Genomic DNA, 23250 nt, shown 5'->3' with positions numbered 1-23250 from the left:
ACATGTTGCCGGTGCATCGACGGGCTCCTTGGCGGGCGAATCGTGTTTCTGGAAATGTCAATCAAGAAACTTTTCGACTTTTATACAGTTGCGGACGGCATCGATCGATCTAGTACAGAATCTTTAAAAAAAAAAAAAAAAAAAAAAAGAAAAAGAAAATAGATATATCCTTTTGAATCTGGCGGGCCCCTACGCCGAACAACTACAGTGTATACAGTCATCATCATCATGAGTCAAGAGAGTCTTGTCGTACATCGAAGCCTCGATTCGTTCACACGGATAGGCCGAATGCTATCCCACGTGGCAACGCTAGTGGTGATGCCCAAACTGAGTAAGGAGAGGTAAGAGCATGCCGGCGACGGTTGCAAAGGTATCTCGCATTTGCGGCCGGTGTTGCACCCGTTGGCTTCCTTCTGAGTATCCGTTCATTCCGCCGTGCTCGTGCTTGGGGGAGCTGCTGTCTTCCTGCATGGCGTGCATCGCAACGAAGCTTGTATGTGTCAGTCGTGGAAGTCTGATTCAGGGATGGCGTCCGACTTACAGGAAGGTCCCCGCTGAGAATAGCAGAAGCATACCAGTCCACCACTGGCCGGACTCTCCGTCGAGGTTGCCGCCGCCTAGGATCTGTATAATTGCCCACGTGCTCAAGGCACCGAATGGAGCAGCAAGGCTGAAGACGATCAAGTGGCCTCGCGCCGCACGCTTGGTCAGACCCTGCTTAAGGAGGACTGAAGTCAACCCAAATGCCGCAGGCGCTTTGTGAACCATAATGGCGACGAAAATGATCAGGCCCAGCTTCGTGTTCGAGGTCGACGTCGAAGCTCCCATTGCTATACCGTCGGCTGCTGCATGGATCACTAGGCCGATGGTGGTTGCAAGACTTCGAGATTGCTTCGGCGGGGGTGCCAGAGCCCCCAAGAATCCCTCCGACTCATCATCAACACTGCTGGATGCGCCCCCGAGGTTATCCAAGCTGACATGCCGCATCTGCGGTTCGTTTCCCATACGGTCTGTAGCGTGGCGGGGCAATCTGTCGATGAGGAACATGAGCACAAAACCGAGGATCATGGACAGGCCGATGTAGAAGGTCGGCACCTCGGCTTGTTTCTCCTCGCTGTATTTTGGCTCGGCGCCCGGAGCATGAACCGGGGCAGTTCCGTCGTGGCCATGTTCGGGCGCAGGCGGCTCCTCTCGACCGCGCAACCGCATGCCAGCAACATCAACGTGCCCGACCGAGGAAGACTCCCCTCTCCGCCTCGTGGGATCGGTCCTCGTCGCTAGTCGCGGGACGTCGTCGCCTGTCGTCCAGCGTACATCCAAGCTATGTTGCCTGCCAACCGCGGTCGCTATGCTTCTCTTATCATGGTGGTGCCCCCCGGTGGTCGAAACAGCTTCAATGCCCTCGGGTATGATCACAATCATCGACGTCCCAACCAGAATACCAACACCAACGCTTGATATGAATCGAAGTTGCGACTGTGTTAGGGAGATAGCGAGGGGCAGTGAGCCGGCGAAGAAGGACCTATTGGCGTATTATATCAGTACGGATCGTTCGGGTCGTGTGCTGGTGTGTTCGGTTGGAGACATCGGCCTCATCGAGGAGCTACGTACGCCAGGGCCATCACCGTCTGTGATCGCAATCGTTAGCTTGGTCATCAGTTCGTAGTTTGGCGGTCGAAGTCCAGCCGAAGCTAAGTAAGACAGCTAGGTGTCAACTTACGCTCAGCATGAGCAGTAACAGTAGCCCTCCCATTTTTGGGTGCCGTAAAATGCGTCGGTCAATTACTTTGGCGCGAGATAAAAGACGTGGGGAGAGGTTGCCGAGATCGAGAACGTCGGGTTACGCCAACATGTCTGGTACCGTAATCAACGGCCACCCTGCTTGCCTGCTGCTCAACGGAAAGAGGAGGAGGGAATTCGCAAACTTGAGACCTTTTTTCTGCTCGTCGTCTCTCAGCTCGTTCAAAGGGATAATCGTCGAGGTTGGTTTCGGAGCTAAGCTGGGCACACTGGTTGACTTTCCGAATGTATTCAGTGCAATTCATTGGCCATTGGCCCTACCTAACTGCTGCCCCCTTCAGACGGCCAGGGGGCTGCTGCTCCTGCCTTGTCACCACATGTCGTAATGCTGGTGGGTCCCCGGCCTCCCCTCCTGCCGCTTGCTCTGCGAACTGGACGGAACCTGGCCCGGGGAGCTATTTCAGGCTTGACGCTGCCACTAGAGGGGGACCCATATTAAACCCCTCTAAATGCAAATCCATTTAGTCCCTGTCGCGTCTTGTCGCGAGTCGCTTTGACTGCGCGTCGCCACAGTTTGTCGCAAAGCTCGACCTGATCCGTACTTTAGCTCCCATTCAACCTTGATTGTCTCCCAAACCTCGACTTTTGGTGCGATTTGCACAGAAAAGCGATCCGTCTTAGCCAGCACATCTCACCAACTCTGTTGGCTCTATCGGTTGTGAAACAATCGCAATATTCGCATCCAACCCTGCCTCCAGCTGTCGACACCATGGCTGAGATTGATGAGTGTACGTTCCAGTCAGGTCGCTTCAATCCATCGTTGCAGGTCACTGATTATTGCTGCAGGGTCGGCAAACGCCACTGAGGCCGTGAACATCAGCCTGATTGCTCCTGCTGCCGGCGCAACGAAGTCGATCGCTTCATTCAACCCAAAGTTCACATACTCCATTTTCGGCGATGAGGAGACCATCTTTGGCTACAAGGATCTCAAGATCAACCTGCGATACCTGACCTACGATATGCGCCCTCATGTTAAGGTGTCGTGGGGCAAGAAGTTCAACTCTGTCGGTGAGACTGAAGCCGCAGATATTGACGACATTCTGAGGCAGCATCTGCCTGGTGGTGAGTGTCGCCTCCGTCGCAACAGGACCATAGCTAACCTCCCGAAGTCGCGTTCCAGTCAACCAAGGAATTCGAGAGCCGCGCGCAAAGTCAGCCTGACAACTTCACCCCTCCCGGTTCGCTTCACTCGAGCTTCGAAGGCGATGATGGAACATACGAAGTGTGGAAGGGTAGCTTGGCGGACACCGCCGTGCGCCAGATCGTGAACCGCGTCGAGGCCCTCGTTCCGATGTTCATCGAAGGAGGATCGTACATCGCGCGCGATCCGGAGAACGAGGAGGATCCTTGGAAAGCACCCGAAGACGCCAACCGGTGGACCGTCTACTTTCTGTATCGCAGGCAGCCATCTGCCGAAGCCTCAGAGACACCATCCTACACTTTCGTCGGCTACTCGACTGTCTACAAATTCTTCAGCTTCCGTCCTCCGACGCCACCCTCGAGCGATTGGGATCTCCCGAAGGAGGAGTTCAACCTCCTAGATCAGTTGCCCTGCCGCTCAAGACTTTCTCAGTTCCTTATCCTGCCGCCTTTCCAGGGTAAAGGCATCGGTGCCCGTCTCTACAAGACGATCTTTGACACATACCTTCAAGATCCCCAGACCTTTGAGCTGACAGTCGAGGACCCTAATGAGGCGTTCGATGACATGAGAGATCTCTCTGACTTGACGTTCCTCCGCTCTTTGCCCGAGTTCAGCAAAGTCAAGATCAACACCGATATCTCTCTGCCGAGGCCTCCTACCGGTACGGTCCCCCGGGACCTGGTGGATTACGAGTTGCGTCAGAGCCTCCGCCAAAAGACAAAGATCGTGGAACGTCAGTTCAAGAGACTGATTGAGATGCATACTATGTCTCAGTTGCCTGCTTCGGTCAGGGCAGGATTCGGCGAGGAGAAGAAGCCATTAGCTACAAAGGAGGACAGGCACCAATATCATCTGTGGAAGCTCTTCGTCAAGCAGCGCATCTATCGTCAGAACGGCGATGTTCTTGGTCAGCTGGACATCAGCGAGCGAAGTGAAAAGTTGAACGAAGCCCTCAGGAGCGTGGAGCTTGAGTATGCTAGACTCCTGGATTGGCACGCACGTTGGGAGAAACACAGACTTGGTGCCACCGAGGCGGACGAGTCCAGCAGTAAGAGAAAGTCAGTGGATGATGCCGAGGAGCAGGGTTCCAACAAGAAGGTCAGGATCGAAGACGTCTGAGCTCTCCACAACTTATGACGATGGAAAAGGGCAGGGATTGGATCCAGGAGTTCAAGGTTGTCATCGAGTCTATTCTGTCATTCTGCTTAGGCCTCTGCCCGGTTGATACCAAGTTTTTCATAGGCAGTTTGCGGCCACTTTGTCATTAATCAAAATTGAGCATCCGCTGCCTGCTCATGACCTATCCAAACTCATGTCTGGCGTGATAGTGTTTTAAAGGCTGGGGAACCCGGATTGCGCAGGGAAACGAGTGCCGTTGACGCCCTGTACGCCCTGGCCGAGCTGGCTAGCGACGACAGTTGATTCACGCACCGCACGTGCAATTGTGCCTCTAACACGACCCTCCTCGAGCACCATCAAGCCTCCGATCGTGCAGCCGCCCGGAGTGGTCACCTTGTCCCGGAGAAGCGCAGGGTGGTCGCCGTTGAGGACCATGCCGGCGGTTCCCCTCATCGTTTGGGCAGCCATTCTCGTGGCCTCAGCACGGGGAAGACCCATGGCAACAGCTCCGTCAATGGCAGACTCAAGCATGAGCGCGAAGTAGGCGGGGCAAGAGCCGCACAGCGCGGTGCTGGCGTCCATGTTATTAGGAGGGAGATAAACCACATCACCAATGCGCCTGAAGATCCAAGTAACCAGGCTGGAGATTTCGGGGGAAAGAGGCCAGGTCGAGGTGCCGATGACGGTCATACTCTCGCGGATCAGCGAGGCGGTGTTGGGAACAGCTCGGATTACGCGGCAGCGGCCGTCTTCCTCTGGGCTCTTGGTGGGCGCTACACCGTGGAGGATCTCCTCGAGGTCGGCCTCGGTGACGCCCGCGCAGACGGAGACAAGGAGCTTGCCATGCAGAGCGCGGGCCATGCCAGGCTCGCTCAGGATATCCTTGACCATGTACGGCTTGCAGGCAAGGAGGATGACGTCGGACTTGAGGACAGAGGGGATGTTCTCGTTCTGGACAACCTTGAGAACGGACGAGTGTTCCCAAAGAGCCTTCTTGACCTTCTTTGCACTTTCAGGACGGCGAACGCAGGCGATGAAGCGGGATGGTAGTCGGCGGGGGACTTCGTCTTGGAGAGGAGTGGAAGTCCCTGACCCTGAGGGAGTCTGCAGGGGCTTGGGGGCTTGCATCTCCTGTAGAGAAGTGAGAATACCATTCAGTATGGCAATGCCCATGGTGCCTGTTCATGTGTTAACCATCTATTCTATTTTGAATGTCGTGTTTTTCTCGTTGAAGAAAAGTCGTTTGGACCTGGTTGAGATAACTTGAAAAAATGCGGAGATATCATGAAAATCAGAGACACGAGCTTACTTACCACAGCCAAGGACGGTCATGGTGAGCTCGTCTGACGACGAGGCACCGCCATCGTAGATAGTGAGTGCGTGAGAGGGCATGATGAGACAAAGTGTGAGTTGAAATCGCGGGTGTAAGTGAGGTCGTGGCTTGCAGTTAAAGCAATTGAAACGTTCACACGCTGCTTGTCTCTAGGAATCAGATCAAGGGCACAACTAGGTTTGGACCAAAACTTCGTTTTCAATCGCAACGTGTCAAGCTATTTTAGCCCAGCAGAGCCCAAGTAAATAACATTATTGAAATATTGTTCACCTCCTTTTACAAGACTCCACTGTTCCCGATATCGTCCATATCATCCACTGAGAGCGATCATTTTCCGGGCAGCTACACGCTAACCCAAATCTCGCTTAGCGTCCCCGACTCGGGGTTCTCATAGTGCTGGGGTAGGAAAAATGAGAAATGCACAGGCCGTCCCTGTGAGAATGACACTTTCTGGTAACCAAAGTAAGAGAGCGCTCTGGTCAGCAACTCAATCAGATTCAACTAACCGAAGCTCATCCAGCCAACGGCTTTCAACATCATCAGGAGGAGCACCCGTCGCTTTTATTACCAGGCGGATCAGACGAACATATATACTGGGGAGTATCCCCAACTGCGACAGACATGGCGGACCCTTTCGAGGTTCGGATGCGCTTTACATCTCAGCTGCAGCACCTGAACGCATCCGTCACTTCTGCTCAGAAGGCTGCCCAGTATGCGCTCAAGTACAAGGACATGGACGAAGACTTGCATTCATGCATTGTCGAACAGTTGGAACGTGGCGTAAGTCCCCTTCTTTTGCGTGAAAAGAATGAGAAAGCTGACCTACATACAGAACAATATGAATACCAGAGCCAACATCATGTACTTCATCGAGCATTTCCTGGAGATGGCGCAGAAAGACAACCACGTGGACTACGTTCGCATGATGCAACGCGACATTATTCGGATCGTCGATGCAGTCGCTCCGGATGATGGATCCGGTGCTGCCAACGTCAAGGTCGTCAGAAGGGCAAGCTAACTCAGCTCTCGCAGTAGAAGAATCAAATGCTGACGTTTCCAAGGTTCTCCAAGGACTTCAACAAAAGCAATTTTTGCAAGCTCAGACGGTGACTGAGATCGAAGAGGTCTTGAAAGAACGAGAGACAAGCGCCCGCGATGCTGGCTTGTCATCGCCTGTCAACGGCGACGTCGATATGGGCGACGCGCCCCCGAGCCACGCGATTCCGACTAACGGTAGGGCGCCACGGCTGGAGAAGCGACAGATCGAGCAGCGCATTGAGGAGGACCGCGAACGCCACAAAAGACTGCGCGAGAGTATCTGGGCCATCCCATCGCACGACAACGCTGAGACCGACAAGATCTGGGAGGAGACAAGCGACATGGGTGACGATGACCACATCCTTGGACAGGAGGAGTTTACCGAGTGGCGCCAGTCCATGGAACATCAGTGCGCCCCTCGTCCGCCCGCTGGTCCCGCCAGCACCCGTATCACGAATGGCAACAAGAAATATTAGTTGCTGCTTACTCGAACTCACAATAGGCATATCGGGGCGTTTGGGTGATTGAGTCAAATAGGCGTTAAACGGTCGGTTCTCGTAGAGCCATGTATACCACTGATCGGGTATGGTTGCTTCCATGGTTCCTGTAGTTGTGGGCTCTGCGGCGCATGAGGCAGTAGCCAGTCACAAAAAGAGAGGTCTCAAAGTCGTCAGTCAATGGTGGTGTATGTCTTTATAATATTGTTACATGGGTGTTTATACACTCATACACATCACATCTAGACCAATCCGATCCAGATCTCGACGTCAAAAATGTCCCGAGTTTTCATCATCTCCTCCCAGGAGAGTAGTCGTCGCTCTCGTCCACTGAGCCTAGCCAGCCAATTCAAACGGGCAGAATTTACTCCATAACGACGGTGGCACCAAGCTCCTTCATCGTGGCGATAATCTTCTCAGCCTCGTCCTTGGCTACATTCTCCTTCATCAGCTTCGGCGCGCTCTCGACGAACTTCTTGCTGTCCACCAAGCTGAGACCGAGCAAATTCTTGACCTCCTTAATAACCTTGGCCTTGGCACCAGCGTCGAAAGCAGTCAGCTTGAGGTTGAAGACGCTCTTCTCGGCGGCGGCTGGCGCTGCCTCCTCGGCGGCCTCAGCGGGGGCGGCTGCTGCGGGGGCAGCGGCGGCAGCAAAACCACCAACGGGAAGATCGGGGATGTTGAGCTTGGTCTGAAATAGTGTACATCGTCAACATCAGCGCATTCTGCATCTGGCGACATAATTGGGTTCCACTATCCGCCCCGACCATATCCGTATTTAACTCACCTTCAAGCTTGAGACGAGGTCGGCAGTTTCCAGAAGGGTAAGGGTGCTGATCTGGTCGACGATAGCGGCGATCTTGAGGTTCGTGGGTGCTGCAGCCTCGGTCGAGTTGTGCCTCCTAGCGGTCGCGGGGGTTCGGGTCTGGAAGAGGGTCGTCGAAGCCCGCAGAGAGCTGCTGGAACGGAGCTGGCGGGCGCAGCTCTGGGCTGCGTATCTGCAAGAGAGCGCCATTGCGAGTGCGTTTGTGATTGAAGGGTTTTTTGCAGGAGCGCAATTGAACCTTGGTTCGGGGCGTGGCAGGTGGGCGGGAGGAGTGGAATTGGTCGTCGGTTCGGCCTTCGCAGCACGCAGGGAGATTCCAAACTCGGGATTCACACTGCTTGAAGTTTTTCGAGCTCGATTGCCCAGTCGCGCGAGTGGTGCAGAGTTGTCTCCACTTTGATTGGTTCGGCCCTTTATACCGCCGCCTTCCGTCCAAGAAGCTGCCGCTAGGACGTACAGACCGGGACCCCTGTCGCTACCGAAAAAAAAAAGTTGCTGTTGGCTGGGGCGAAGGGTCCTCAGAGCGAGATGCAAGAAAAAAAAAAGTACATACAAACCAGCCGTCCGTGAACATCATCGCAGACGACATATCTCTCGATTGAGCCGCAACCATGGCCGCGATTGACGTCTCGTCACAGAGGAGCGCTCTCCTGAACGACGCGATCGTTCTTGAGCATCTACCTACCGAAATTATTGAGGTCATTAGAAATCACACGGCCCCAAACCTCCTCGACGCCATTGCGGAAGCGGCTCTCATCCCCCAACTTACAGATCGAATTTTCATTCACTTCGAGAATGTGTTTCCCGACATCTGCGCACGATGGCTTCTCAACCCCAGGAACCAAACAAGAAATGGAGCCGTCCTTTCAGCTATCGCAAGGATTCTGCCACTCGCTCCTTATTTATCGGAATTTCTGCAACAGGTCATGAGCGAAGATCTGACCCAATCACCGTCGCCAGGGCCGCAGACCCTGAGTATCCGATTTCCCGACCTCACTTCTTTCACTTCTACTCAGAGTTCCGACCTTCTTCAACTACTCCTTGCAGCATGGAGACTGGTCTGTTTTGACCAGAGGACTTACGCTGTCCTTGTCTCACCCACTCATATGCAAGGACTCTTCACACATGAAAGCCGCGCCGTCCGGTATATGGCGATTCGGATTTTTACACAGATCCTCCGCGCAGCCGATTCAAAATTGGAGGCCCTCATTGACGAGCATGTCGGAACAAAAGATGCCATTGTCGCTGAATTTGACGGGCGTGAGGTAGACTTTGGGTTCTTGAGTCTATATGAGGATGCGCGTATCAAGAAGACCGCAGCAATCCGCGGCGAGCTTAGCGATGCCCCCGAGAGCAATCAAATCCAACCAATTCCACCCCAAAGTCTGACCCCATTTGTTGCGTGCTACGGCAACGCAATACTGCCGCGACCATCCGGCCCGGTCAAGAAGAACTCCTCCCTCGTGCTGACATCCACCACGACGCGCAATCTGGAGACTCTGGCCGGTCTCCTGAAGAATGCCAATCCTATTTTGATGCATGGTCTACCAGGCTCCGGCAAAACGTCTTTGGTCCACGAAGTTGCCAAGGAGTTCGGCAAGCATTCAGAGATGGTGACACTGCATATCAACGAACAGACAGACGCCAAGATGCTCATTGGCCTCTACTCGACAGACTCGAAACCTGGAACCTTTTCCTGGAGACCTGGTGTGCTGACGACTGCGGTAAGAGAAGGAAGATGGGTTGTCATTGAGGATTTGGATAGAGCACCGAACGAAGTCATCAGCACGCTGCTACCCCTAATCGAGCGTGGTGAGCTTCTTATCCCCAGCAGAGGAGAGCGGATCAAGGCTGCAAGTGGCTTCAGACTCTTCGGCACTGTCAGAACTTCTCGCGGCATGCACGGTCGGGAGACCCTCCCTAACCTTCTCGGATTGCGCTTCTGGCAGCTTGTTTCTGTACAGACTCCCAATGAAGCCGAGCTGCAGGAAATCATCACTGGATCACACCCAATCCTTCACAAGTTTGCCCCTGGAATACTCGCTGTGTACCGCCGATTATCCAAGCCCACCGGAAATTTGCCCTATTCACCAAGTCGTGGTATGGCCGATCGTCAAGCTAGTTTGCGAGACCTTCTACGATGGTGCAGACGCCTCAGAGCAACACTTTCTGCCGCGGGTTGCAGCACTGGAGACGAGCCGATCAGCGAAACCACCCGTGACTGGATGTTCATGGAAGCGATCGACTGTTTTGTAGCGGGTATTCCGGACGTCCAAGCCAAGAGGCATCTTATTTTCGCCATTGCTGAGGAGATGCACATGGCCAAGGAGCGGGTCGAACACTTCCTTGAGGCCTATATACCGCAGCTGGAGCAGAACGACAGCCAGTTCAAGATCGGCCGGACGACCCTGCGGAAACGCAAGGATCGCGTGAATAAGGCTGCTCTTGCCAAGAGACCGTTTGCGAGCACAACACACGCAAAGAAGTTGCTGGAGCAGGCCGCAGTTGCAGTAAACCTCGGCGAGCCGATCTTGCTCGTTGGTGAGACTGGTATTGGAAAGACTACAGTCATCCAGCAGTTGGCTGACACTCTGGGTCATAAGCTAGTCGCAATCAACTTGTCCCAGCAAAGTGAGGCTGGCGATCTTCTCGGAGGTTTCAAACCCGTGAACATTCGAACCCTCGCTGTTCCTTTAAAGGAGGACTTCGAAGATCTCTTCTCCGCCACAGGTATCTCACAGACGAAGAACCAGCGGTATCTCGAGCAAATCGGAAAAGGCTTTGCCAAGGGCCAATGGGCTAAGGTCGCGAAGTTGTGGCGCGAGGCTCCCAAAATGTTCAAGACGATTATCGAGAAGCTGGCCAGCCGCGAGAGAGAAAACAGCGAAGCTGTCGAGGAGGCAACTCAGCCAACAAAACGTCGCAAGACGGAATCCAAGCTTCAAACCCTTCTCGAATTGAGTCCTAGGTGGGATCAATTCTCTCGGAATCTCGATCAATTCGAGGTTCAGCTGTCTGGAGGCGCAAACGCATTTGCTTTCTCGTTCATTGAAGGCAACATTGTCAAAGCAGCTCGCAATGGTGACTGGGTTCTGCTGGATGAAATCAATCTTGCTTCTCCTGATACTTTGGAAAGTATTGCCGATCTTTTGACTGGACCTGTCGACACACCTTCCATTCTGCTTTCTGAGACAGGTGAAATCGAACGGATCCAAGCACATCCTAACTTTCGCATCTTTGGTGCTATGAATCCGGCAACAGACGTGGGCAAGCGCGATCTCCCAATCGGCATTCGGTCTCGATTCACTGAGCTCTACGTCGATAGTCCCGACAAGGATGTCAAGGACTTGCTAACTATAGTGAAGACGTACCTGAAGAGCAGTAGCACAAAGGACGAGCAGGCAGCTGACGATATCTCACGGCTGTATCTTGATACCAAGCTCCGCGCCGAGGAGAAACGCTTAGTCGATGGAGCGAACGAAGTGCCGCACTTCAGTCTCCGCACGCTCACTCGCGTTCTAACTTACGTCAACTACATTGCACCTTTCTACGGTCTTCGCCGAGCGTTGTATGAGGGCTTTTCTATGGGTTTCCTTACCCTGCTTGACCGAGACTCAGAAAAGTTGCTCACGCCTCTGATTGATCACCGACTCTTCGGCCGAATTTCGAATCCCCAGTCGTTGCTCTCGCAGCCCCCGAAACAGCCCGACGATGGCAAGCAGTACGTGCGCTTCCGCAACAAGGCAAAGGATCGTCATTACTGGCTGGCCCAAGGGGAGATGACTCCTGTAGAGCGATCGGACTACATCATCACCAACTACGTGGAAAGAAATCTACTGAACCTTGTCCGAGCAACCTCTACCAGGCGGTTCCCAATTCTAATCCAAGGTCCGACGTCAGCAGGAAAGACTAGTATGATTGAGTACTTGGCAAACTTCACTGGCAATAAGTTTGTGCGTATCAACAACCACGAGCACACCGATCTCCAAGAGTACTTGGGCACCTATGTGTCGGATTCTTCGGGGCGGCTCCGCTTCCAAGAAGGTCTGCTTGTCCAAGCCATGCGACAGGGTCATTGGATCGTGCTCGACGAGTTGAACCTTGCCCCCACAGATGTTCTCGAGGCCCTGAACAGACTCCTCGACGACAACCGAGAACTTCTTATCCCAGAGACCCAAGAAGTTGTGCAGCCGCACGAGAACTTCATGCTGTTTGCCACACAGAACCCCCCAGGCTTGTATGGTGGTCGAAAGGTGCTCTCGCGTGCCTTCCGCAACCGTTTCTTGGAGTTGCACTTTGACGACATCCCCGAGGATGAGTTGGAGTATATCCTGCAAAAACGAAGCGTGAACACGGCCCCTTCGGACTGCAAACGTATCGTCTCTGTGTACAAGGAACTTTCCCGCCTCCGGCAGACAAGCCGTTTATTCGAACAAAAAGATAGTTTCGCTACCCTGCGTGATCTTTTCCGATGGGCTCTGCGAGACGCCGAGACTCGCGAGCAGATCGCAGTCAATGGTTTCATGCTCCTGGCCGAGCGAGTTCGTGTCGAAGAAGAACGTACAGCAGTCAGGGAAGTCATTGAGAGCGTTTTCAAAGTAAAGATCGACCCAGAGGTGCTTTACACCGCCAAGCACTCTCCTATCCTAGAAAGGATTCAGGCTATGCCCAATAATCACGGCGTCGTCTGGACCCGTGCGATGCGTCGTTTGTACGTCCTGGTCGACACCGCTATTCGCAACAACGAGCCTGTCCTTCTTGTGGGTGAGACCGGATGCGGCAAGACCACCGTCTGCCAGATTCTTGCAGAGGTGCTCGGAAAGGAACTACACATTGTCAATGCCCACCAAAATACCGAAACTGGAGATCTTATCGGTTCTCAAAGACCCGTAAGAAACCGTGGCGCAATCGCTGACTCGTTGAAGACTGAGTTGACCTCCGTTCACACTCTCCTTGGCGAGGATTCAACAGGTCCTCTGGACGAGCTGCTTGATAGATACCGCGGCCTGTCGCCTGAGGTGCTGGCCAAGGTCGGTGCTGATACTCAGGAGAAGATCGCAACCTTACAGACCAAGAGCAAGGCCTTGTTTGAATGGTCCGACGGAAGCCTTGTCCACGCCATGAAGTCCGGGCAATTCTTCTTGCTAGACGAAATATCGCTGGCTGACGACTCTGTTTTGGAGCGTTTGAACTCGGTGCTCGAGCCTGGACGATCTCTCCTCTTGGCCGAAAAGGGTATCGACAACTCCTTCGTCGTGGGTGCGGATGGTTTCCAGTTCTTTGCCACCATGAATCCTGGGGGCGACTTTGGTAAGAAAGAACTGTCACCAGCGTTGAGAAACCGTTTCACCGAGATTTGGGTGCCAGCCATGTCCGAAACCGACGACATGCTAGACATTGTTCTTTCCAAGCTTGACCCCGTCTTCAAGTCCTTTGGAACCCCTGTGGTACAGTTCGCGCATTGGTTTGGGCAGACTTTCAGATCTTCATCGTCCACGGCATTCTCTATTCGTGACATCCTCATCTGGGTCAACTTCATCAACCTCTGTGGCCCTGCCGCGCCTCAATTCGCAGTGGTTCACGGTGCTGCCACTGTCTTTATCGATAGTCTGGGTGCCAATCCGTCGGCTCTGCTGGCTATGGACCCTAAAGCACTCGACTCTCAAAGGCAGAAATGTCTCGACAAACTCAGTGAGCTGCTTGGCTATGACACGACAGCCATCTATCGAGCGCAGCCAAAGGTTGCGGTAACCGAGGAACGCTTGTCTGTTGGCGATTTCAGTTTACCCAGAGAAGCCAGCCGCAAGTCTGATCCAAGCTTTGCCTTCAACGCTCCGACCACGAGACTGAACGCCATGAGAGTGATGCGGTCGCTCCAGATGCGGAAGCCCATCTTGTTGGAAGGAAGTCCAGGTGTCGGCAAGACTACCCTCGTTGCTGCCCTGGCTCGTGTATGCGGCCGTCCTCTTACAAGAATCAACTTGTCTGACCAGACTGATCTCATGGATCTTTTTGGTACAGATATGCCAGTCGAAGGCGCCGAGGCGGGTAACTTTGCTTGGCGTGATGCCCCTTTCCTTCAAGCCATGCAGAACGGCGAGTGGGTGCTTCTTGACGAAATGAACTTGGCCTCTCAGTCTGTCTTGGAAGGTCTCAATGCCTGTCTCGATCACCGTGGCGAGGTGTACATCTCGGAATTGGATCAAGTTTTCAAGCGGCATCCCGATTTTCGTCTGTTCGCTGCCCAGAACCCTCACCACCAAGGAGGTGGTCGTAAGGGTCTCCCAAGCTCTTTCGTAAACAGATTTATTGTCGTCTATGCCGACACCTTCACAGCAGAAGACCTTCTTCTCATTGCCCAGCACAACTTCCCCGGCATCTCTGAAGACATTCTCAGCAGAGTAATCCAGTTCATCTCTCGTCTGGATCACCAAGTCGCCATTGAAAAGGCTTTCGGTGCCAACGGAAGCCCCTGGGAATTCAACTTGCGAGATATCCTTCGATGGCTGCATCTCGTGGCCACCTCTGACCCTCTCCTAGCAACTGGCAAGCCTGATGACTTCCTTGACCTCATTATTCGACAACGTTTCCGCTCCGCTTCAGATCGCGAGGAAGTGAACAAGCTTTTTGCTCAAGTTTTCTCCAGAATACCGGATGGCCACAGCTTGTACCATGACACAAACGCCGGCTTCTGTCAAGTTGGACATGCCCTGCTTCCTAGGAACCAGACTTTGCAGCCTGTGCCGCTACCTGGCATTGATATCGTACCCCGACTTCCAGAGATTGAATCGCTCATGATTTGCATCAAGCAAGACATTCCATGCATTCTCAGCGGCCCCTCAGGTAGTGGCAAGTCCGTCTTGCTGGAGCACGTTGCCGCTCTTGTGGGCAAGCCGCTCGTCGTCTTTCCGCTTAATGCCGATATCGACACGATGGACCTCGTTGGTGGTTTCGAGCAGTCGGATCCTCTTCGCGAAGTAAATGCTGCATTGCGCGAACTTCACGAAGGCCTGCAGAGCACCATCTTGATTCGTGTCCCAGGTCAGGTACCGCCACCGGCTCTTGCTTTGTTGCATCTCTTAGAGTCTTATCGTGGCGATACTGCTTCTCTTTCAGCCATCACTGCTTCTGTCAAGGAAGTACTGGGTGAAGTGCCCCACGAGTCCGATATTGGCGCACTTCTGTCAAATGTTTATGATATCCTTCAGCGACCACTGGTTGTCAGCAATCCCCGTTTCGAATGGTTGGACGGTGTCATTGTCAAGGCTCTCGAAACCGGCCAATGGCTGGTTTTAGACAATGCAAACCTGTGTAATGCTTCCGTCTTGGACAGACTCAATTCCCTGCTCGAGCCCAACGGTTTCTTGAGCATCAACGAGCATTGCGGGCCCAATGGAGAGCCGCGCATCATTAAGCCGCACAAGGACTTCCGGATTTTCCTCGCAGTCGACCCACGGTACGGTGAACTGTCTCGGGCCATGAGAAATAGAGCTGTGGAGATCCACCTCAGCGAGCGAACGGTACAAGACCGCCCACCCCAGATCTCCCACGTTCATATCGAGAGCAGCCTTGAGAGATTTTCGTCATCGAGAGAGATCTCCACGGCGGTGCTCAGCCAAAACAATGAATCAGATGTCGCAGGCGCCACGCTTGAAAATTTGTCACTCCAGGACACGGCACTCATGGAAAGATTCGCTTCTTCAATCAGCCAGGGACTCGTAGATCTTTCGCCATCGTCGCTTGAGAAATACCAAGACAGCCTGAAGCAACAACTTACGTACTTGGAAGCAACAGAGACGAACAGTCTTCGACACGCAGTATCTCAACTCTACTCTGAGGTCCCTCATTCCGAGTCCAGCCTACGACACGCACAGCCCCTTAACCCGCTTCACAATGCGCCAATGGTACGAATTTTGCACGGCCATAATGGCGACTTGGCCTTCTGGCTGTCAGTCTGCTATGGGTTCCTGTTGGAGATCCAGCGCTGCCAGGCCATCATCACATCACAGGTCAATAAAGCGAAGGCGGCCAAACTCGCCTCTCTGAATCGTCTACAGCGCTCCATCGTGTCAGATCGCATCGCTATCAGGGACTCCACTGTCAAGGTTGCGAAGTTTCTTTCAAAAGTTCTGCAAGCGATGAGGGTATTCATCCAAACCAACCTCAATACATCTCAGAGCTGGAAAGAAAGCACCCAAATTCTTCGAAAGATGCTTGACTTCTGGTGGCGAACCATTCAACTTACAACCGACTCGGCAGCCACCTTCGAGGAAGCCCGATTCCAAGCCCATCTCCTGCACGGAGTCGAGTCTATCCAAAATTTGCTCTCGCCAACGACGGCTGATCTCAACAAACAGCTTGCTGGCCTCTATATCCAGACCTTGGAAGACGACTTCAAGACTGGTTTTCAGCTTACCACCGGATTGAGCATGGAAATCATGTGGAAGCGTTTCAAGCCGCTCCCAGTGATGAGCGCTGAGACCCTGAGCAGGAGTCAAGAGATTGAGCGATTGGGTATTCGTCTCGACGAACTCAAGTGGAGAGTGAAGGCAAAGGTTTCCGATCTCGCCAACGCAATGAACACCCTTGTTAGGGCAGATAGCATTGTGAGACAGAGCGGATTTGACACCACCGAGCTCATCAGTGACCTTACGAAAGAAATCGAGCTTCTCGAGACCAAGCTCGGCTCGGAGTCCAGCGAAGTCAAGCCTTTCTTTGCTTCAGAGTTCGAAAGCCTCAGACAAGCATCCGTTCTTCAGTCCCAGGCTTCCGGCCACCCGCAGACTACTGCAAGCGATTCTGACCTGGTGGTTCTGTCAAACCAACAAACAATCGACCAGATCCGTTTGGGCAGCTTCGGCGAAGAGGCCAAGCCATTGACCGTTGGCCTTCTGGCTTCCGAGGATGCCAATACACATGTTTGGAACGGCAAGTTCTCCATGTCGCTTTTATCTAAACTCGATTCACTGCGGAATACCAGCTTGCGCTCTCTGGGCCTTCTTGAGACCGAACTCCCTGCTCTTGGACGTTCTGTCGCCTCTTTGGTGCCTGCTCTACAAAAGAGTCAGATAACTGCCCTCAACCGAGCCCTTGAGCCGCTTATCACAGCCATCTTTTCTCTCCATGGTCAGTCTCAGGAAAGCTTCTTGAATGTCGTCTACGAAAGAATTGCTCGGGAGCTACGAGCCGATTCCGACGAAAACACTCCGCTTATCCAGCGATTGCAGAGTCTGGTTTCTCAGGTTAACATCATGCTTCCCGGAGGATGGCCAGCGCATTTTGATCAAGTCGCCAAGGAGCATTTGATTCCAGCGACGGTCGCACTCGCATTATCGCAGCATAGCCGCTCAAATGCGCGCTGTGTGGCTGCTTGGTCTGCGGTCGCTTGGGTTGAGTTCGCCATCGGTGCCATCAAACTTTACGTGCCTGACAAGTCTTTCGACCCTCAGCTGCAGCCACAGTTCGAGAAGGATGTCCATGATCAGTTGACAAAAGAACTTCAACACAAACTCTCGTCCCTCCTGGACTTCGAATCCCTCTTCACCGGTCAGGACACATCTCCCCGCATTCAATTGGCACGGGAAGACATTGAGGCACTTGGCCCAGCACCAGCTCCGACCCAGCTTCTCTATAGACCCTCTCGGTCGGAACTGAACCAAGTTCAGACAGACTTCAACAATGTTTTGAAGATGGTTCTTGGTCCGGACCTTTCAAAGGTTCATATGGACTTTGCTTTGTCAGGCTCTGCCGAAGCGAAGCAAGATATTGAGCTCCTCAAGCAAAACTTGGCCCTGATGACTGATCGCTTGGCAAACCGTTTCAATGCCTACCAGGACATGACACGACCTCTCGTCAACATTCTCGGCTGCCTCAAGCTTGGATTGTCACTGAGCGATGGCCTTGAATCTATCCAGACTCATGCCTCGGAGACAACTCTCATGGATCTCACACCCTTCCTTGGCGGCAAACCTGCACACCATGAGATTTCCAAGTTCCCCAACAAGACGCTGGAGTTCCTAGACTATGTCGGACTGATTGTTTCGGTCGAGGGTCTGCAAAATCTCAACGCTACTCTCCGCGAAGCTTTGTTTGAATGTGTACACGGATTCTTTTCAGAGTGGACTAAGAAGCTCGAAGCAGACCGTAAAGCTGAGGAGGCTAGAACGAGCCTCTACACGTTCAAGGGAAGCTACGAAGATGAGGAAGAAATGAACGAAGAGGAGTTCAACGAGCTTTTCCCCTCCTTTGACAACGAGCAGGAAGAGAAGCCGTCAGTCGGACGCCAGAAGGTCCGAGATGTGTCTGTCAGACTTGCGGAATCGCACCGCAAGGTTTTCCTGGAGCCAGCCGTCGCTTCTGATGCCATTCAAGAGGTCTGCAAATCTGTGGGCAAGGGGGCCGCTGCCGACGTGTTGCAAAAGGCTGCGGTGCACCAAGAGCTCAATACGATGGTTCTTCCGCTGGCTCTCTGGTCGCTCGACGAACAAATGAAAGCCCTTAGCACAAGCACTGTTGGCTCTGACTACAACTTTTATACAGAGGCCAACATTCCCGAGGCCCGTCGTCTCGTTGCACTCGTTGACAAGGTGGAAGCTCGCTTCCGAGAGTTGCAGCAGATTGACGAAATTGCCCATATGCAGCCATTGGCGGACGTGCTGGCAGCTTGTGAACAGCTGCTTCAACTTACGCACACGGAGCCTTTGGCCAAGATACTTCCTAAGCTGGAGCATTTGCACGGCATCGTCTACGAGTGGCAGCATGGAGGCTATGCTCCTAGCATCTACGGTGCGCCGGCACTGTACACCTCTTTGACGGACACAATCATCAGCTGGAGACGGTTGGAGCTTTCTACTTGGGCGAAGCTCTTCGATATGGAAGCCCAGAAGTGCTCCAATGATGCCGATTCCTGGTTTTTCGTTGCCTACCAGGTCGTCATCGCAGTCCCGCTGTCCCTTGTGGACTCTCCCGATCTCAAGGAATACGGTGTCAGTCTCTTCAAGGAGCTCGAGAACTATTTCTCCACCGCAATCATCGGTCAATTCTCCGCCCGCTTGAGACTGCTCAGACAATTGCAGAAGCACCTCGAGCTTCTCGCCGTCGATTACCCTACTCTGTCTGTTATCCGAGATGCGGCTCAGAATTTCATCGACTTTTACTCCCGCTTTGAGAGGGTTGCGAACGAAACAATGGCCAAGAACAGGGCTCCTATTGAAAAGAAAATGAAGGAAGTCGTGCTTCTGGCTAGCTGGAAGGACACCAACATCAATGCCCTGCGTGAGAGCGCTCGGAGATCTCACCAAAAGCTCTTCAGAATCGTCCGCAAGTTCCGCGGCGTGCTTGGCCAGCCTATGAAACCAATTCTGGACCAAGGCCTTCCTGAGGAGGAAGTCGCTCGCAGCATTAGCTCAGATTCAGCAGAAAAGGTTGAAGTCCAGTCAAACTCAGCCGCGGTCTCCGCCGTCAACAAGGGATTCCATGGTTGGCTGGCCCAGCATAAGCGTCTGTCGAATGCTTCCAAGACGCTGTCCATCATGGCTAGTGTTACGACGAAAGCCAATAAAGACAAGTTGGACGCCAGCCAGGAAGTCGACTCCTACGTCGAAAGCCTTCGCTCATCCATTGAGGAGTTGCGCAAGGAAACCCCTGGCACTTTGACCGAGGAAAACAAAGACCAGGTGAAGCATCTCAAGACCCGAAAGCGCAACCTCTTCGCGGACGTTTTGAAGGCCCTCAGGCAGATGGGCTTCAGACATAACCTTGGAACGGAGGAGTTAGCCAAGCAGAACTCTGTTGCTATTATACTTGCAAGCCTGCCTGCGTCCGATATCCTTCAGACATACTCCAACGATGCTGCCGAGTACTACTTCCATAAGGTTGTCGATATTGCGCCTCAAGTCAGACTTGCTGCCCATGAACATCACAGCGAACTCACCGGTGCTGAGGTTACCCGAAGCACTGGCTTCATGGAGGGCATGATGACAGTCGTTCTAAGCCAGCATAGCACTCTTACAACGGCGCGCAAGTCAATTTCCTCGCTAGACCACGCCATCACCTCGATCCAGGCTCTCAGTAAGAGTTCTGATCTTAAGCATGCCAATGCTGATGATTCTGCGTACAGAATCAGCGTGAAATGGTGGATGCCTATCGTCGAGTTTGGCATCAAGGTTGTCGAGATTCACGGCAAGCTAGCGTCCATCGATAACCAAAACACCCTGAACATCCTCAAGGGGTATCTGGAGATGGCCGAGGGACTGTCAAAGTCTCTGCAAAATACAGCATCGATCCCGGAGAAGTTTGTACCCCATGGGCAGGACTCCTTGCAGGACCAAGTTATGGTCGCCATTCAAACTATCAACACGTCATTGACATTTGGAGATATGCACAATACTGACCTCAACTTCGTCCTGGACCAAGTGAGGGTTTGGTTCAACATCGATCAAGCTCAAAGCCACACCAGCAACGCCAATTTCGACAGGACCGCCAACCTGTTTAAGGATTCAGTGTCCAGCCTTTGCGATGCTGTTCTCGTCGCTGTTCAAGAGTACAAGAAGGCCATTGCTGACCTGCCCAAGTCATCTGATGATGCTGGCTGGCTGGCCAAGACTAGCACTGTCCGCAACGCTAGTCTCACTGCACTGCACATCAACGCTGTCGTGGACAAGATCAACGCATGTCTGTCTGCCTTGGAGAGCGTTGATCTCGAAGACACTGCGATGGGGGCCGCTGCTTCATCCCTCCTTGCAATCATTCTGCCGATCGTTCAACAATACGCCCTCACAGCCCACAAGAGCTTTGCCGAGCTTTACAACCTGCATGCCGCGACAGGAAACTTGACATACCAGCTTTCTCGCACATTCTCACAGCTTGCTACTAAGGGCTTCTGCACACCCCAAGAGAAGTCTGACGAGCAGTCTGGAGATTCTGGCAAACTCGAGTCTGGAACGGGACTGGGAGATGGTGAAGGAGCGGACGACATCAGCAAGGACATCCAGCCCGACGAAGATCTCACAGAGCTCGCTCAAGAACCAAACAAGGAGCAAAGTGGAGAGATGGAGGATGAAAAGGACGCTGTTGATATGGCAGATGAGGAGCTCGAGGGAGAAATGGGTAGTGTCAATGGCGAGGACGAGGAAGACAAGGATGATGGGGACGAGAAAGATGGCGAGGAAAACGAAATGGACGAAGAGGTTGGCGACGTTGACGACCTGGACCCCACGGCTGTCGATGAGAAAATGTGGGATGGCGAGAACGAAGAGGAAGCCGAGAAGGACCAGCAGGGCGAAAAGGCCAAGGGTCAGAAGAAGAAGGATGAGCAGATGGCTGCCGACAATGATGCCAAGGCCGACGAGAATGAAGCTGAAGATGATGATCAAGAAATGGAACAGGGAGATGAGGAGGCGGAGGATGAGGCTGGTCCCGAACAGGAAGACGTCAAGTTCGAGGAGGAGATCAAGCAGGACCAGAACGTAGAGCAGAATGATGCTCTAAACATGCCCGAGGAGATGGACTTTGACTTTGACGAGGAAGGGGAAGATGATGAAGGGTCAGAGGACGATGAACTGGATAAGCTGTCAGATATCGAGAAGGAGGAGCCTCAGCAACAACAGCAGGAGGACAACGTTGAGGATGGGGAAGAGGAGACACAGCGACCCGATGAGAAGGGGCCGGAAGAAGAAGAAGAGGAAGCAGAAGAGCCTGAAGAAGAGGACCTTGCGGGAGAGCCAGAGCCTGACATGGAGCCCAAGGCTGAAGAGGAAGACGACCAAAAGGAGCCTGAACAGCAAGATCCTCATTCGAATCAACCTCGCGACAATTCGAACGCTGATGCGAATGCCGCTCCTAGCGACTTGAAGGGTGGCGGCGAGGAACAAGACGCCGACCAAATGGACGTCGAGAACGACTTCAGCGAGAATGCGGCCCAGAGAGACGAAGGAGATGCCGGCGACGGTGCTGCTGAGCAAAAGGCTAGCGCAGGCAAGAAGGGAGCCCTCTCCCGGTCCGATGAACAGGCGCAGCCGACCGAGAAGGATCAAGACGACGCAGCTGAAAACCGGCAAGATCCTTTCAAGAAGCTTGGCGATGCTCTTGAGCGTTGGCACAGACAACAGAGCGACATTAAGGATCCTGAGAAGCAAGATGATGGCGAGCAGAAGCAGTCTCAAGATGTCGACGCAGACCTCGGCGCTAGCGAATTCCAACATCTCCAGGATGATGAGACCGCCGCTGATGCACAAGCCATGGGTGCTGCATCTGAAGACCAGGTGCAGCCCATAGACGAGAACATGGCCATCGATGAAGAGAAGAAAGATCCGACGAGCCGTGTGATGCCCGAGACGGAAGACGTTGATATGGAGCAAGATCCTGACAAAATGGACACGACGGAGGCCCCGGAGGCTCAAGACAAGGAGGGTGGCGCCGACAACGACGACGGCCGCTCTGGTGTCAAGACAAGGCAGGGCGCCTTCGACCGTGAGATCTCTCCCGAAGACGACGAAGTTGAGAGGATGGACGATGAGGAGGATGAGGAGGAGCAAGTCATTGAGAAGACCTCGGAGCAGCTCTCGACAACCCACCTCAGCGATGAGCGCCCTCTCCGGGACTTCTCTGAATCTCTCCAGTCATGGACGGTCTTCCAAACCAAAACTCACCCGCTGTCCCTCTCCCTCACCTCTCAGCTCCGTCTCATCCTCACACCCTCGCAATCAACCAAGCTGTCTGGCTCCTACCGCACCGGCAAGCGCCTCAACATCAAGAAGATCATTCCCTACATCGCTTCCAGCTACAAGCGAGACAAGATCTGGATGCGCCGTGCCATTCCGACTAAGCGCTCCTACCAGATTCTTCTCTGCGTTGACGACAGTAAGAGTATGGGAGAGACCAGCTCCGGAAACCTAGCACTCGAATCCCTCGTTATGGTCTCGCGCGCTCTCACCATGCTCGAGGTTGGCCAGGTCGGCATCCTCGGCTTCGGCGCCGACACTTTCATGGCGCACGACTTCACTCAGCCCTTCGCCTCGCACGATGCCGGCGCCAAGGTGCTGCAGCACTTCTCCTTCAACCAGGACCGAACCGATATCCAGCTGCTCGTGCGCAACACGATCGACCACTTCCGCACGGCGCGAATGCAGAATCCGGCCCGCGGTGCCGAGGATCTCTGGCAGCTTGCCTTGATCCTGTCTGACGGTCTGACCCCCTCCAACCAGCACGATGGCATCCGTCGACTGCTGCGTGAGGCCATGGAGGAGCGTATCATGGTTGTCTTTATCGTCATGGACGATATAGGTAAGAAGAAGGGAGATAGTGTGCTGGATCTTAAGGAAGCAAAGTTCGTCAAGGACGAGAGCGGCAACAGCCGCGTTGTCATTGAGAGGTATCTGGATACTTTCCCGTTCCAGTACTACCTTATTGTTCATAATTTGGAGGACTTGCCAAGCGCCCTTGCAGGACTGCTGAGGACTTGGTTCGCCGAGGTCAACTCGTAAAATGGGGATGGCGG

At 53.5% G+C, this 23250-nt stretch overlaps 6 protein-coding genes across 6 annotated transcripts; 3 read left to right on the top strand and 3 right to left on the bottom strand.

The window, feature by feature from the left end:
* Positions 1-537: 537 nt before the first annotated feature.
* COL26b_005556 (uncharacterized protein) lies at positions 538-1209 on the bottom strand (the record flags this gene model as incomplete). The annotated part of the gene is made up of 1 exon (XM_053178397.1): positions 538-1209. The coding sequence occupies one exon, from the start codon at positions 1207-1209 to the stop codon at positions 538-540; it is 672 nt and encodes a 223-aa protein (XP_053037600.1).
* Positions 1210-2509: 1300 nt separating this feature from the next.
* Positions 2510-4060, top strand: COL26b_005555 (uncharacterized protein; the record flags this gene model as incomplete). Its single annotated transcript, XM_053178396.1, has 3 exons — positions 2510-2528; positions 2587-2862; positions 2910-4060. 3 exons carry the CDS (start codon positions 2510-2512, stop codon positions 4058-4060), a joined length of 1446 nt encoding a protein of 481 aa, XP_053037599.1.
* Positions 4061-4273: 213 nt separating this feature from the next.
* P5CR (Pyrroline-5-carboxylate reductase) lies at positions 4274-5452 on the bottom strand (the record flags this gene model as incomplete). The annotated part of the gene is made up of 2 exons (XM_053178395.1): positions 4274-5238; positions 5374-5452. 2 exons carry the CDS (start codon positions 5450-5452, stop codon positions 4274-4276), a joined length of 1044 nt encoding a protein of 347 aa, XP_053037598.1.
* A 562-nt stretch (positions 5453-6014) lies between these two features.
* Positions 6015-6907, top strand: COL26b_005553 (uncharacterized protein; the record flags this gene model as incomplete). The annotated part of the gene is made up of 3 exons (XM_053178394.1): positions 6015-6173; positions 6226-6393; positions 6455-6907. The coding sequence occupies 3 exons, from the start codon at positions 6015-6017 to the stop codon at positions 6905-6907; spliced, it is 780 nt and encodes a 259-aa protein (XP_053037597.1).
* A 385-nt stretch (positions 6908-7292) lies between these two features.
* COL26b_005552 (uncharacterized protein) lies at positions 7293-7943 on the bottom strand (the record flags this gene model as incomplete). The annotated part of the gene is made up of 2 exons (XM_053178393.1): positions 7293-7619; positions 7716-7943. 2 exons carry the CDS (start codon positions 7941-7943, stop codon positions 7293-7295), a joined length of 555 nt encoding a protein of 184 aa, XP_053037596.1.
* A 422-nt stretch (positions 7944-8365) lies between these two features.
* COL26b_005551 (uncharacterized protein) lies at positions 8366-23236 on the top strand (the record flags this gene model as incomplete). The annotated part of the gene is made up of 1 exon (XM_053178392.1): positions 8366-23236. One exon carries the CDS (start codon positions 8366-8368, stop codon positions 23234-23236), a length of 14871 nt encoding a protein of 4956 aa, XP_053037595.1.
* Positions 23237-23250: the final 14 nt, after the last annotated feature.

This window comes from Colletotrichum chrysophilum (assembly GCF_026319265.1).
Source record: "Colletotrichum chrysophilum strain AFK26 chromosome Unknown scaffold_38, whole genome shotgun sequence".
In the NCBI taxonomy this organism is placed as follows: Eukaryota; Fungi; Ascomycota; class Sordariomycetes; order Glomerellales; family Glomerellaceae; genus Colletotrichum; species Colletotrichum chrysophilum.
Note: the sequence above shows the minus strand (reverse complement) of the source record. Positions and strands in the feature narration are given on the sequence as shown.